This window comes from Camarhynchus parvulus, chromosome 2 (genome assembly GCF_901933205.1).
Source record: "Camarhynchus parvulus chromosome 2, STF_HiC, whole genome shotgun sequence".
NCBI lineage: Eukaryota > Metazoa > Chordata > Aves > Passeriformes > Thraupidae > Camarhynchus > Camarhynchus parvulus.
Window position 1 is genome coordinate 81,863,676 of NC_044572.1, and position 15,128 is coordinate 81,878,803.

Here is a 15,128-nt window from a genome sequence, read left to right on the forward strand (position 1 = left end):
AAGGTTACTACCAATTATTAGACTCATAGAAATGCATAATTTATGGAACATTTCAGACAAGGTAACTACAGTAACTTTATTATTTACACAAAAGCAATCTACATTGATTCTCTTAATATATAGCTGAATGGAAAATAACCTGAAAGCTAAAGCAAACTTTTCACTGGATCCTGAGATGAAGGGATAGGTAATACTCCTGTTTAAGGGAAAACTTTCTTCTACAGAATTAAACACTCTTATAAGGTGCTTGTCCACTACTGTAGCTTGGAAGTCTTGACAAATATTTAAAGAACAGGAAAATGGAAGATGGATTAGGAACCTGTCCTGTTTCACCCACTAGAAATCTAAAGAAGCTGAACAGGTGACTTTTTGCTGAGTTTGTTGAGCAATTCCTTTTGCATATTGTTTACGCCTAGAAATGTATCTGTGCAAGGAACATTTCTTATATTCCCATCAAAGTCCTTTGGTGTGAGACAGGATATGAATAGATTTTACTCTAAATGCCCAATACATGATTTTTTAAAAAATACATCTCAGCAATGCCTTGTGCCCAATGTGTTTACTGTGCCTTCTGTGTCCTGAGGCACAGAAAGTTCTCTACCATGAAGATTTTAGTTGCTCCATCTCTCAAGTATTCCCTACTATGACAAACTACAGTGTGGTTCTGGTAGGAAAACTTACTTTTAAAATTGCATTGCAGGATTGTGGGTTTAGTGTTTTCAATTACTGAAACAATGAACATGAACAGTGTTAAATTTACACTTCCACTAGCCGAAACGCACCGTGACTGCCGTGCCCACATGGCCATGAGAGCAGGAACACGGTGTGTGCGCACCGACCGACACACGCAAGGGCAGACACAGGCACCGAGCCGACTCCGCCATCCTCGGCCGACACCTGCGTCTGTATCTGTATCTGTATCATCTGTGTTATAAATGATCAGTCGTGAGCCAAATTTTCAAAAATTGCGAAAAGATTTATTAATCTTTCTGCACAACCGAAGTTCGGTCTTCGAAACCGCCACAGCCAAAGAGACAGTGTCGGGCCCGGGATCGGCGCTGGGTGAACCTGGATCCGACCTCTGTAGCATTGGACCCTACCCCGTTCACGAGAGCCGCTTCTAGCGGCGAGGTTTTATACAGTTTGTTGTGCCCGAGGCGAAGGAGTCCCAATTTCTTTTGTAACTCTTCATGTTCATCGCTGTTTCAACGTGCAGAGCTGGACAAAGATCGGCTCCAGGCGTGTAGTCAGCGTTGATGGGCTCTGGAGAAGCCGTGTATTCAGATGTATAGTTCTGGCTTTGCTGGCTATCTTGATTGATGTAATCTGCAGGGCGATGTTCGCTCTTAGGCGGTTTCCGACGACTCGAGATACCGGTGATCATCGTCCTGGAAGCGTTTATTCTTACGCTAAAGCGTCGATCGTTATCTTAGCCGCGTCCGGGAATTCTTTGGAGTCTGAATAGACATCTGCTCTGGGGCCGTGTGTGGTCAGAGACACGTTTCGGATTTTACAATCTTTATAACATACATTCTTTAATAGCATGAGTTATTTCTAACATATATTACATCTGTATCTGTATCTGTATCTGTATCTGTAATCTCCATGATAAAGTCCTCCCGAAGGCCCGTGCCCTTGGCAGCAGCTCTCCCGCCGATGCCCGAAGCCGCGGGCTGCATCCTCACCGCTCCCGACATCACCGCTACAGCCGCTCCCTGTACCCGCCCCGGAACGCGGCACTTCCCGCAGCCTCCCCGGCGCGCAGGGAGTTAACCGGGCCCGGGGCGGGGCGGTGCCGCCGCTGGCGGGATGTGGTTCGGCCGGGAGCCCCGCAGCCCGCCCGGGAACAGCAAGCCGCTCTCCTCGTTTCCCAGAGGCGGATCCCGCTGCCCCGGTGAGAACCGCGTCCCACCGTGCTCTCCGGCAGCCCGCGGCCCGCTCCCGGGTGGATGGTGGGATGCTTGACGTGTCTCCCACCCCCGGTCGGCGGACGGCGGGGGCGGAGAGTGGGTAGGGAAGCGGGGGCGGCGGGCGCGGGCGTGGGTCCGGGCGAGCGCTCCTTTCAGCCGTGCCGCGGCGTCCGGCGGATGGGGCCGCTCGCTCAGTCTGCGGAGCCGGGGAGCGAGCGCCCCGCCAGCAGCGAGGGGACCAGCAGGGTAAAATCGATTTTGCAGCGACTTCAGCTTTTCCTGATGATGGACGAACACCGAACAAGAGCTTTTCCCTGCAGAAACCACTGACTGTGGGCTTCCTTCAAAAATGAGGGATGGCGGGGGGAAATGAGAGATGGCAATTATAGTGGATTCTGCGTGGGTTTAAAGCACCAGTGCGAGGATTTAGATGCTTAGATGAGATATCAGGAAGAAATCCTTCACTCACTGTCTCACTGAGGATGGTGAGATACTGAAACGGGTTGCCCAGGGAAGTTGTGGATGCCCCATCCCTGGCAGCGTTAAAGGACAGACTAGATGAAGCTCTGAGCAAACTGGTCTAGTGAAAGGTGCTTCTGCCCATGGCAGAAGGGTTGGAACCAGGTGATCTTTGGGGGTCCTTCCAACCCAAACCATTCTAGGATGTGCACACACCTTAAAACAGGCTGTGTCCTTTCTTTATCTGAGTCCTGCTGGGTGCATATTATTGTTGAACATCATTTTTAACTTTGGCTGAAGAAGACTGCAGTAACTTTTGACACGTCTGTAAAAATTTCCATTTGGTTAGACAGCGTGAGAGTTTTGTGGTTTTACATTAACTGGTAGCTTGTCAACAACTACCTGATTGCTGTCAGGGTCTGCCATGGGAAGGCTGCTTTATGCTCGCTGCGTCCTTCAATTCCTGCCAAGACGCCTCCAGCTAGGTGCTCTTGAAGGGGTAAGCTGGACCTTTGGACTGTCAGAACTTTGTTCTCAGTTTTTTGAAGTGTATTCACTTGTGTGCCTGTGTACCTTGTGTACCTGTGTCAAGTGTACCTGTGATTACTTAGGGGATCAGAACCCAGAACAATTAAAAATCTTGTGGATGCTTAATACTGTGAACAAGAGATGAATGAATATCCCTGGTTTATTTGCAGCCATTTTTCTTCTTGCTACATAAAAATCACTCTTCTGTTTCTTCTTCCTAGCTTCTAACTCCTCTTTATCAGGATTCGTGGCACTGAAGGAAGAAATGATGTTTTTTTCCTGTAATGTGTGTGGTATGTGGTGTTGCCCAGTAGTAGCTGACTATACTTCATACCACCATAAGGAAGTGTAGTTGATTATAAATGCAACTTTTATACTTCCCCTCCTTGATCATAGTTGGTTGTGTACTTTTAGTATACCTAGTACCTGCAAATTTGGGTCTACTTAATAAAGGCTGATATTTTCAATGAAGAAAATGAATTGTCTTTATAAATTTTAATACATTTCCATTATTCAGTGGCTTTTAACAGGCAGGTCTCTTGTTTAGTTTGTTAGGTTGGGCGCTTCATTAGAAAATCACATATGATGTAATTCTGTTGCAAGATCAATTTCTTCCTGTTTCCTTGTGGTGTAATCCTGGGCTTTTTAAGGATTACAGTCCTGTCTCTGTTATAATCTCTGTGCTGTCAGGCCCTGCTTAATGGAGGGTAGAGAAAATTATGATTCAATACTTCCCATAAGGACATCCCCAGAAAGTACCAGCTTCGGCATGTAGCCTTAGTCACTTCTGAAAATAATAACAAATTAATCATCCTATAATTATGATTCTGTCCTCGGACCAGCATGAAAGCCTCAGTGATACATTTGTCTATTTAAATGTAAAGAAGAATGCAATAGGGAGAAGATTTTGCATGTAGGTTAAGGTAATGGATCAGAAAAGAAGGTATTCAGGATAGATGATAAGCTGAGAGCTGTGGCTTTTTGAAGCTGTGTTTTAGTTTCATGCTCCTTGCTTTATGCTGGAGAAAGAAGTGCACTTAAGGTCAGTAGGAGGAGTTTAATGAGGAGGATATTATGAGTAAGATGCTTCCTGGACTTGGGTGTCAGGTGTCTGCCAGCCTGAACTAGCTTTGGAGACCTGGAGCCAGAGGTGGAAGGGGAGTGAAGCTGGTTCAGCAGTCACTGTTGTTGGGAGGTATGGAGGAAAGAGGGTGAGTGAGTTAGCAATGAGACTTGCCTCTCTGTGGCCAGTGAACCTGCAGCTGTTCACCCCACAGAACAGAGCTAGTGATGAGGTGGGAGTTGCAATAGCAAGGGATTAATTTAGGCTTAAATGTTTGAAAGTGGTGATGCTCAGCTGTAAAAATTGTGGATGATAATTTTGCTCCTTTTGCTCCAGTTATAAAAGCTGTGGTGTGACTGGATTATTTGGGAATTTAATATTCATGGTAGTTATCCTCAATACAATACAAGGTTTCTTTCTCTGTTAGTGCTTCCAGATTTACAGATGGGACTATTCTGATGCACTTATATTTTTTTTTTAATATAATTCTAGGTATAAGACATACATGGCTCCTGGTTCCTCAAATAAGAAGAAAACTGATGATGGACAGGCTTCAAAGTAAGATTGACAAATGAATTATTTTGTCCAAGTTTACACTTAAATTTCCTCCCCAAACTCATTACACACTCATTTAGTTTAAGATAAATTTTATGATACTAGTGCCAAGTACCTGGTAGTAGCTCTTTTGAGAATTGGATGCTTTATTGCTTTACCACACCTATACAGAGGACTTTGCTGGTGAGCCATTTGAACTTCTCTCAACAGTGAATACTTCAAAGCAGGGTGATGTTTTTATTTATTTTTATTTTAGTCCAATGAGCTGCTGAAATGTTGATTTTGGCTGCTGCTTCAAGAGTTCAAACAAATATTTCAGTGTCTTTCTCTAATCCTTACTTTAAGCTTATTTTACTAAAACGTGCTACATGCTTCTTTTGTCTTTGGATTTATATTTTACTTACACCCTTAGAAGTTGTAGGTGCTTTACAACAGCTTTAGGGAAATAAATTTTCTGCTCCTGAGCTTTGCATGCCAAGTATTTTTATCAAGCAAACTTTGCCTCTCCTGTAAATCCATGGCATTGATCGTATGTACATATAACAACATGCTAGTTTTTATTGCTCGTTTTACCTCAGGGTCCAAGTCTGCAATCAGATGTGTGGATAAGTTGAGCGAGTTGATAACAGCCTCTCACTGTGTTGAGGCTGTGGGTCAGAGAGTGCTATTGATGGGCTGTGAGGTGAAAAGGGTGGAATATAGCTACTGATGAGGAAGGAGGTTGTGCTTTGGCCAGGCATGAGGACAGTGGTGGTGGCACATATCTCATGAATTTCCTTGAACTTTTAATAGAGGCCTCGCCTTTCCCTGATTTATTTCCGGGAGAGAGGCTTTTATTGCCAGTGTTCTTATGAGGAAGTGTTTTATTGCCAGTGTTCTTATGAGGGAGGAAATTTTTTTTGGTTGCTTGGGGATAGATTGTAAAATGATTTCAAATCATAGCCTATCCTATTTGTATGTGACAACCATTCCAATGGACATCAGCATACCCAGATATTGGATCTGCATTAGTGAATGACCCAGTAAATAAATGCAGAGAGTCCCACAAAATTGAACAGGAATAATTCAGGGGAGGCAGCCTAGAAATTCTGCTAATATGAGCTGGTGAATTCCTATATTGTCTGTGTCTTCATGACAGGCCATAAACCTGCTCTCTAGTTCCCCCAGAGTCAAACAGGTCTCTTGGAAGGAAGAACAAAGGCAGCCAAAGCCTTTGGTTCCACCTCAGGCAGGATTTGTATGAAAGGATGCAAATGGAGACCATAGGACATGGAGTGGCATTCCTACTGAAGGGGTGAATGGACTGGCTGCCTGGGTGGGCAGATCTTTCAGTTGCTAAAGGTGATTGTCTGCAGTGGGCAGGGACAGATAGGGTGGGCTGGGATGACACCTCTTTCCTTGGTTGGGCAGCTTTTACTGGATAATTAATGCTGCTGGAGAGAGACCATCAGGAACAGAAGAAATTGCTGTCCTCAGAATATCTGGGTTGGAACTATTTGGTTTCTGAGGAACAGTTCAGTGACCTCAGCACGGGCATCTTGGCAACTGAAGACTTCCTTCATCCTGCATAGGTAGATAAGGCATAGGAAGTAATGGAAAAGCATAGTTCCTTTCTGCCTTATCTCCTTTCTGGAGAGGCATTAGAAGACAGATAAGATAACTTTGTGACCTAGACCATCTAAAATAGTGCTAAACACCTCTGTTTAGGCTTCAGAGTTGTTCCTAAGTTGTCCTAATGATTTTTTGAATGAAGTCCAGGTGAAGTCTTTTGTTCATCTCCTCTGACAAAGCAGTTTGAATTTGCTGAGCCATGCTGTGCCTCCATTGAGACTTCATTAAGCTATTAAGTCATCTTGTGTCTGGAAGGTATTTACTGCTTGATTCCATCTCTCAGAAATTACTTTGAAGTACTGGCCAGTGTTCTGCTTAAGCTTGTACTTATTGACTAGTCTTTCCTACCTGTTTCAATTCAACTTAAAACATCAAACAGAAAGCAGACGTTTTATAAATCATTCAGCTTGTTTAGTTAGTCCACTACTGAATTTTCCATGAATGTGATCCCACAGGCCAAGTAGTTCAGGTTTCCCTCCTTGTCCTATCATTTGCTGTCTCTTCAGACAGATTAATTTTTATTTTTCTTTGAAGATGTGTCATTTCTTTACAAGAAGCACTTAGGAAGAAGTGAATTATTTTTACCTCTTCCTCTCTTTTCCCTTTTCTTTTTTTTTTCACTTCTATGGTTTTCTCCTTGCTTCAGATTTCCACATTTCTCTTTTGTTTTTCAGATCCTCTGTACCCTTGTTATCAGTTTCATGCCATAGGGTTTTTTTTTCTCCTGTCTGTATGACAGAGTAAGACAAATTGCCAGAAATCTAGTTTGTGCTTGTCCATAAAGCTGAAATCATCCCATCCTTCTCAGGTGTCTTACAGAGTTTCAGTCTAAACAGAGGTCAAGTTTTGCTTTTCAGCTTTGCTATAGATTGCCTGTATAGTATGGTGGGCTATTGACTGTTCCCTGGTCCTGCTCCCATTGCTCTGCTCACTGTAAAGACCCACTGTGCTACCCAGCTTTAATACTATTTAAGAAAACAAGATAAAATGAGATAAAGATTGCACTGCTGCAAATGCATCTTAACATCTGGGCTTTTCTTCAGCAATTTCATCCTGTTATGAAATTTAGGGTTTCTTTAACACAATGCACAAGGAAACAAAATAAGGTAGTACAGGCATTTGTACATGTGGCATTTCCCAACTTTTGACTGCTTGACTTTGAAGAATTGTCATCTGTTCAATGTTTGTATATATTCTATATATATTTGTATATATTCTATATGTTTCACAATGCTGGTCTCTTGGTAGAGAGAATTTTATTCATCTCTGCAACCCTCACCTGGAGAAAATGAAAGAAGACATCCTGTACCATTTTGCTCTTGGGACCGGTACCCATGATTTTCCAACATTGTTTGGGGATGTAAAGGTGAGATGCTTTGCTTTGTTCAGCAGAACAAAGCTTCTGAGCTTTTCTGTAAAAGGTGAAAGTGTAGCTGGCTTCAGAATAAGGTTAAATGTGTCAGACTACCAGCGACTGAGGAGTAAAAAAGGGGAAAAATTTTGTGGGTTCTTGTCACTTTTGCTATCTAGCAAAGCTGAGGGTAATTGTTTTTGACTGTCTCTTTTCATCCAGTAAAAAGGCAAATGCTATAGGGTCTATTCAGTTTGTTGGGTCTTCATATCAATATTTGTCTTTCATTAGTTTAAACAGGGTGAAAGTATTTGAGTGCTGTAGACAGCTGAGTTTTTTCCATAATTCTTCTTCACGGCATTTTAGAATGATAATGAGAAGCACCATATCTGGGGATAAATCTGTGCTAACTGAAGGCGTTTGCTTTCATGTTGTTCTTTGCATGTTCTCTGACACACGGAACCACACAACTGATTTTGTTTTGTTGAACCCTTTCCACCCCAGTTTGTGTGTGTTGGAGGAAGCCCTTCCAGGATGAAAGCTTTCATTGCCTACATAGCAGAGGAGCTGGGGCTCGGGAGCCCCGGGTGTGACTACCCCAACATCTGCGCGGGCACTGACCGCTACGCCATGTACAAAGTGGGGCCCGTGCTGTCTGTCAGCGTAAGTGCCTCCCTCCTCTGACACGGGACATGGGCCAGTTTTGATGCCGTTCAAAGCAGAAAATTTGAATGCATGTTTCTTTTAAATACTTCACAGTCCTAAACAGTCTGCTCAAAATAGGGCAGTCAGCTAATTAAGGATTCCTTTTCAGCCCTTTTTTGTAAGAGGGAAAATCTCCAATAACTTTGTTTGCTCCTTCTTGCATCCCTCTTTCCTCAGTGTACCACTGAGGCGTTGCAGGAATGGTCTCACAGATTTTTTAAGCTGTTACTGTTGCCTCATTCTGTACCCTGAAATGGGGGGAAAAAAGTCACTTGATGCATGTGGGGTATTGGGAAAATGTCTGTATCACACCCAGATCTATGTATCTACAATGGCACTGTCAAATGTGCTTAAGAGTAGCATTCCATGGGACTGGTGCTGCCAACCCAGGTATGCATTTTAAAGAAATTCATAGCTTCAATTTGTAGATAGAATTACATGCTTCAATTGCAATTGCAAAACCGTAGTATTATTTTGTACCCTTTCTTGTAAGCTGTAATTATCAGAATATTGTGCAAGCTAATGTGGATTTATATTTGCTGAACGTCAAGACTAAACCATGGTGTCTGTGTTGTGAAGAAAATTAGCTTAACTATTCACTAGCAATTCAGGTTCGTGAAAAATCAGAGTGGGGCTTTTCTTGTGTTTAGGAAATGCTCCGTGATGAAGTGCTTTAGTCAGCTATTGAGAAAGGACACTCTATACTTTTGAGAATGTAAATGTTCTGTAATTCATGATTTTTGGAAATACTGTATTTCATCCACAGTCTGTCAAAGTTAGTGGGAGTCTATTTGTAGGCCCTTTCAGTATCCTTCTGTAGACCCAGAGGTTGGGTTTTTTGGGAGTGAGTTAGGTGGCATTTGGGAAAACAGCATCAGGCAGGAGATAATGTCCAGCTGCTTCTTCCATATATATTTTGTGTTGTCTGTGTGAATGTGGAATATTAATTTGTGTTTCCTTTTCAGCATGGCATGGGCATTCCTTCTATTTCAATCATGTTGCACGAGCTGATCAAACTGTTGTATCATGCAAAGTGTTCCGACATAACCATCATTCGCATTGGCACCTCTGGTGGAATAGGTATTTCCCCTCTTGATTTCTTTCTTCATTTCTGCAAACCAAAGTGTCTTTGCAGGAGAGCAAAGCATCTCTCTGCATGTAAGATACTAATGGTCAGAACAGTTTTCCACAGGAGATGCATAATTTTCCTTCTGTAATTTTGAAAGTAAAGGCAACATCTGCTTTTGCATAGGGAAAATGCACTTAAAGATCTGACAATGTGAGAAGAAGGACATTCCTGTCCTGTATGGAAATATAAGAAAGAAGTGAAAAATGAACAATGTCATTATTTCAGAAATTATTTGTAATAATTTAACTGAAGCAGCTAGGCCTGGACAAAAAATTCATGGTGGATTCAGAGGAAAAATCCCCACCTTTAAGAGAAGCAGGGTTGGGTCAAGATGTATGTTTTATGTGTCTGGAAACCACTGGTTAACTGCATTGTGAAGATATATCTATTTCCTTTTGCTGCAGGTCTGGAGCCAGGCTCAGTGGTTATAACTAGGCAGTCTGTAGATGCCACCTTCAAGCCTCAGCTGGAACAGGTTGTTCTGGGAAAGACAGTAATTCGCAGCACCAACCTCGATGAACAGCTGGCTAAGGAGCTGATGCAGTGCAGTAAAGAAATTGGTCAGTTCAATACAGTCATTGGAAACACCATGTGCACTTTGGATTTTTATGAAGGTAAGGCTGGTGATAGACTAACAGAAGAATATTGGTAAGCAGCAATAGATAAATATTGAATAATATATAACATTAAGCTTCCAGTTCACTAACAGAATGTGTTCCCTACTCTGGCTTGTCTCACAGATCTCAATTAGCCTATTTTTTTCTTCTGTGTAAAATCAAGCATTGTACTTTGCAGTTGGCTGCATCAAACTTTTAATTTTGTGGAGGTTTCTCCCCAGCTTTAATAGATCCTCTGAAGTAGATATAGTCTACTATACATTTCTCATGTACCTGTCAGGTATATTTGTCACAAAATTTATGTGATTTATTGAAGTATCCTAGGGGATTAGAGGAGTGGGAATTATTTGCGACTTGTTTAGGGTTGGTTTTCTTTGCACTCGTTAAAGTAAATATTTTATGAAAGAAAGGCTGAAACTTGTTTCAGTTTGAGCAAAGCAGTGATCAGACAACCAAAGATAGTATTTTGCTGAGTTGTGTCAGTGTGGCTATGTAGGAGACACAAATGGGCAAGGCCTATTTTGGATAAACATACAGGCATTCAGGTGCTTTTCTGATCTCCCAAATCTAGATGTTCATTCAGAAACGCGTTTCAAACCTTGCGAGAACAGACTGTACGTGGCACCTCATCCCACTTTCTCTGTCTGTTGCTGAGTAGGTGACAAATGATCTTCATCGTAGTGGTCCAGCTTGGGCAGAAGCACACACTGTCAGTTTGTGTATCTCAGGCACCAGCCACAGGTGCAAGCAACACTAAAAAAGTGTCAGGGATGTTTTCAATTCATACAGCAAAAGCTGAGAACAGGATTGAGGACATTAATTTAGGAGTACATCTCCCAAACCCAAGAAGAGACTAAGTAGAATACAGTGTATTTCAACCCTACTATACTTAGCCTGCTGCTGTCTTGTCTGTAGGTGATGTCCTTGAATAATTTGAGTAAAATTTTTCTCAAAATGTACAACAGTATTAGCTAGTTAGTTTAAGAGACTGTACATCTCTTACCTTGGAAAGTCTGTAAGTAATAAAATGTTCATCCTTTTAAGGTAGAAACAGGAAAGCATTTTTAAGCCTGGTGCTTTTTTTAGACAGTGATTAAACATATTAAAAATGCAGCTCTTCCATAAAACTTTAAGTTTCTTGTGGAATTTTGGTACTTGTATGTGTGGGAATGTACAACATACATTTTCCTGTTTGTAAATTTGAGAATTGAAGCTGAAGAGGACTAATTAAGTTACCATGATTCACCAATTACGATTAAGTAACCATGATTATAAAGAATACAAATAATATGTATACGCTGTAGCAATAGCTAAGAATCATTTTGTCCTATTTGTCTTATGCACAAAAATGAAGAGTAGTAGTAAAAGCTGAGCACTATATGGAGGACACTATAATAACTGGGTGTTTTCAAAATTGAATTTGGTCTGTGACTTCATCAGTCTGAAATGTTCTACAAAATTACTTTCTAGGACAGGGCAGGTTGGATGGTGCAATCTGCTTATATGATGAGGAAGAAAAGCTGCAATATTTGAAGAATGCTTATGAGTCTGGCGTGAGAAACATCGAGATGGAGTCTTCTGTATTTGCTGCAATGTGTAATCTCAGTGGTGTCAAAGGTAAACTAACTTAGTCACTTTATCCTAGCTATAGGAAATTTTTTGTATTGCAGGGGGTTTGTGGCTAAAAACTGCAGAGAAATGTTAATATACCTTCTGCACATATGCATATATATAAAAGATATTTCTGCTTATAATTTTGTTGCTATCACTTTTCAATGTGCGTCAGTTTTGTCACAACTTATAATAATTCCTCATGCAGTTTTTACACAGTTTACTTCTGTCATTTGCTATTCCAGCCCATGGCAACCATGTAAATCATTAAAGTGCCTAATTACCCTATGGCATTAATTTGTTTTTTCCAGGTAGCTTTTGAAGTTTACAGAAAGCAACTGCTTAGTTCAATCAATCAGGTGATTCTCAGATCTATATATATGTAACTATACTCAGTTTCTATACTTCCATATCAAATGGAACATAAAATTATTTTCTGTAGACTTAAGACTATGATTCTTAAACAGTTGAGGATTTTTAGCAGTGTCATGAATAAACTGTTCCAAATCATAAAATGAGTTAAAAATTTTTAATGCATGGTAAATAAAAAAGGGAAATTAAAAATAATGTAATACAGTGTCTTTCTTATCATATTAATTGTCTTCTCTCACTTTCCTTAGCAAGGAATATGCTGATTTAAAACACTGATGTTTCTCAATCTCCTTTAAACTCAAAGTCAAATGATGAAATATAAGCAAAAAGGCCAGTGGTTATATCAAACACATTGAGTTCTTACTGGCTTGAAAGGAATTAAAAACCCAACTAGAACTATCCCCGAGCAATTCAGGAGGCCTTTGGCTGTCTCTGCTTTGTAGGTCCCTAATATGTATTTACTATTTGCGCTCTGCAAATTGCCACTGGCAGAAACCCCAGACAGAGCAGAGTTATAGGGTTGAGTGATAGACCTGAGCATGAGTGAAAGGAGGGGTTTTGCCTTTGGGGTTTTGATTAATGAAAGGCAGCATGTGAACCTGAGATGATCCTTGGGGTCCCTGTGTGCTTGCAGCGTTCCCTGTCCATGAATGTGGAGGCAGCTTTTTTCTGCTGCTTCCTGAGGGATGGCACCTACAGCACAGGCACTCAGGGCAGGACTGTGGCTCTGCTAGAACCTTGTGTCAGGCACTTCCTACCAGGCATGTCCTGGGTACTTGTGAAATACACTTCCTATCAAGGAAAACATAGAAATAATGATATAACAATAAGTGTCTGCAGCTGCCTGACAGCTCGGGCTTTTTCTACCTTGTATCATCCACAGCATGCTAGTCCCCTAGCATCTCATGGTACTGCACACTCTTTTTTGGAGTTTGTTGTATTCTCTTGTATTTCTGTTCTTTTAGTGGTTTGTTCAAATGTTTATGCTTTTGGACTGTAAAATGTAAGAGTGTCATTCCTAACTAATGCTGTCTTTTCATTTCTAGCTGCTGTAGTGTGTGTCACTCTTCTGAATCGACTCGAAGGGGATCAGATCAGCAGCCCACATGATGTCCTTGTGGAGTACCAGCAGAGGCCACAGAAGTTAGTGGGATATTTCATTAAGAAAAGTCTTGGGAAAGTATGAAATATCCATCTCGTGTTTTAGAGCAGGAGAAGGCCTTTGTACAGATCTGGTTATGCCTTCAGTGCATTGCAGGTCTTTTCCCTCAGAGTAACTTACAGCATTCCGTGTGTCAGTGGAAGTTAATCATTTATGTCACTGCTCTTTGGGAACTGAATATGCTGAAGGACTTCACTTAAGGTTTGCTTAGTTATGCATTGCTGGATAGAAAACTCACTTTTCTGCGAATTGGAAAGTGGATCTGTTGTGAAGGACAAGTCTGTGATAATACATGAAAAAGCTTTATTTTTCTCTGCTGTAAAGGAAAAACTAGAGAGATGATCAAACTTTATGGCCAAGTACATGCATACCAGCAAATTAACTTAAAAATTTGAATAATTTTCTTGTTGTTATAAAAAATTAAATAAGTTATAATTGTCTTTGTTTCTTCACTTGTAAATAAAACTTAAAGTGAATGCAGTTTATTTTTTTTTGCAGACTTTGACAAATAAACAATACTATTTTCATATATTAAAATTTCATGAAATTGCAAAGTGTGGGACTGAAATTTCTAAGCATTAAGGACTTGACACTGAACTGTTGAATAGCAGTACTGCCTAGATACTAATCCAGCAATATTTTAACTAAAGAATTGAATCAATACCCAGGAGATATTTATGCATTAAGTAATTTTGCATTGAAGTACTAGCAATCTTTTGCTGAAACAAGACTCGTGCTTATGAAGAGGAACCGAAGGCATTCAGGAGATGCACAGCAAGTCCACAGGCCTGTATTATGGTAACCCTTTTTTTTGCTTGCTTTTACTTTGTTTTTTTTTTTTTTTTATAATTGGTATTCATCTCTATTCTCAGGATGTAGCACTGACTGTTGCAATGGTTCCCAGTTTTTCTGGAGAACTGAAGTTTACCTCTTAGTGGTACATGCCATCAAAACCCCTTCTGCAAATGCAGTTTTTTCCACTAATGTTGGCCTAAGTGGTTTGTTTTTTTTTTAATCATACTCATTGCTGCTTTGCTGCTGTAGTTTGAATGTAAATACGTGGTCAGTTAAAGAAAATATGTTCATCTCTTTTTCTTTTTTTTTTATTTTTTATTTTTCTTTCTACTGCAGCTAGGGGAGGGTCCAGTCCTAGCAGGGGTCACAAGTCAAAAAGTCGGAAAAAGCTCTCAGAACAGCTGTGGCTGACCCAGCAAAATGAATTTTTTTTGATGAGGATTGCAGTCTGCAATGCTGTTAACAAGCACAAGAGTTAGAACTATAAGAGAGGGATGTTAGTAGTAGGCACAATCACCAAGTGACTGAGACTGGAAACAATGTGATGAAAACATTAAAAAAAGAAGGGTGACTCATGAACAGGAAATTGCTAATGAAGATCAGTCTCCCTACATTTGATGAGTCTTTAAACTGGAAAACATATTAATAACTTTTACAAAGTAACAATCTAGTCTTCTGTTAATTTTAAAGCCACATTTTCTTATTTATGATCAGGATATACAGAGAAGGTAATTTTTCACAGAAAATATTTTTTTCCCTAAGCTTAAGGCAAGGAAAGAAGTGGGAATGGCTCCACATTTTGTTTGAACAGTTTCTCCTTTATTAAAAAAAAAAATAAAATCTGTGTTTAACTATGCTTGATGCTTGCCTAGGCATTGTGTGAAGTCTGTGAGGCCCTTTGGGAAGCATGCAACAAAGCACAACTTTTCTCTTCAAGGTCCTGTTCTCAAAACAGCAACAAGGAGACAAAAATGAGATCATGTCAGTGCGCGCTGCACTTTATGATGAAGGAAGTCTTACAGCAGATTGACTGGCATGGGTTTGGATGAGACAGTTTGCTGTTGTATAAGAAATTCTTAATAAGAAGTACCTAAAGAGACAAAAAAAGATGCTTTATCTAGAAAACAAACACTTAATGTCACTCTGTGAAGGTCTGGGGAAGCATATTACTACAGTTGTCCTGGAGGTATGAATTTAAAATTATGTGATCTGTCTTTTTAAAGGAAGGACAGAATGAATCTGGAAACTTGTTTAAAAGAA

General features: G+C 40.6%; 1 protein-coding gene across 3 annotated transcripts; it reads left to right on the plus strand.

The window, feature by feature from the left end:
• Positions 1 to 1,809: 1,809 nt before the first annotated feature.
• Positions 1,810 to 13,538, plus strand: UPP1 (uridine phosphorylase 1). 3 transcript variants are annotated; one of them, XM_030971887.1, is made up of 8 exons: positions 1,810 to 1,894; positions 4,453 to 4,518; positions 7,375 to 7,492; positions 7,982 to 8,140; positions 9,148 to 9,262; positions 9,716 to 9,925; positions 11,399 to 11,545; positions 12,958 to 13,538. In XM_030971887.1, exons 2-8 carry the CDS (start codon positions 4,466 to 4,468, stop codon positions 13,095 to 13,097), a joined length of 942 nt encoding a protein of 313 aa, XP_030827747.1. In that variant the 5' UTR covers positions 1,810 to 1,894; positions 4,453 to 4,465; the 3' UTR covers positions 13,098 to 13,538. The 3 variants fall into 3 exon arrangements, with proteins under 3 accessions (XP_030827747.1, XP_030827746.1, XP_030827748.1); XM_030971886.1 differs by having other exon boundaries at positions 1,820 to 2,010; XM_030971888.1 differs by lacking the exons at positions 1,810 to 1,894; positions 4,453 to 4,518 and adding an exon at positions 6,361 to 6,381.
• Positions 13,539 to 15,128: the final 1,590 nt, after the last annotated feature.

Coding starts and splice junctions, on each gene's coding strand:
- UPP1 (XM_030971886.1), top strand. CDS start 1,958: ATGCTTGACGTGTCTCCCACCCCCGGTCGGCGGACGGCGGGGGCGGAG. Junction 2,011..4,452: donor ACGGCGGGGGCGGAGAGTGG/GTAGGGAAGCGG, acceptor ATATAATTCTAG/GTATAAGACATACATGGCTC. Junction 4,519..7,374: donor GATGATGGACAGGCTTCAAA/GTAAGATTGACA, acceptor GTCTCTTGGTAG/AGAGAATTTTATTCATCTCT.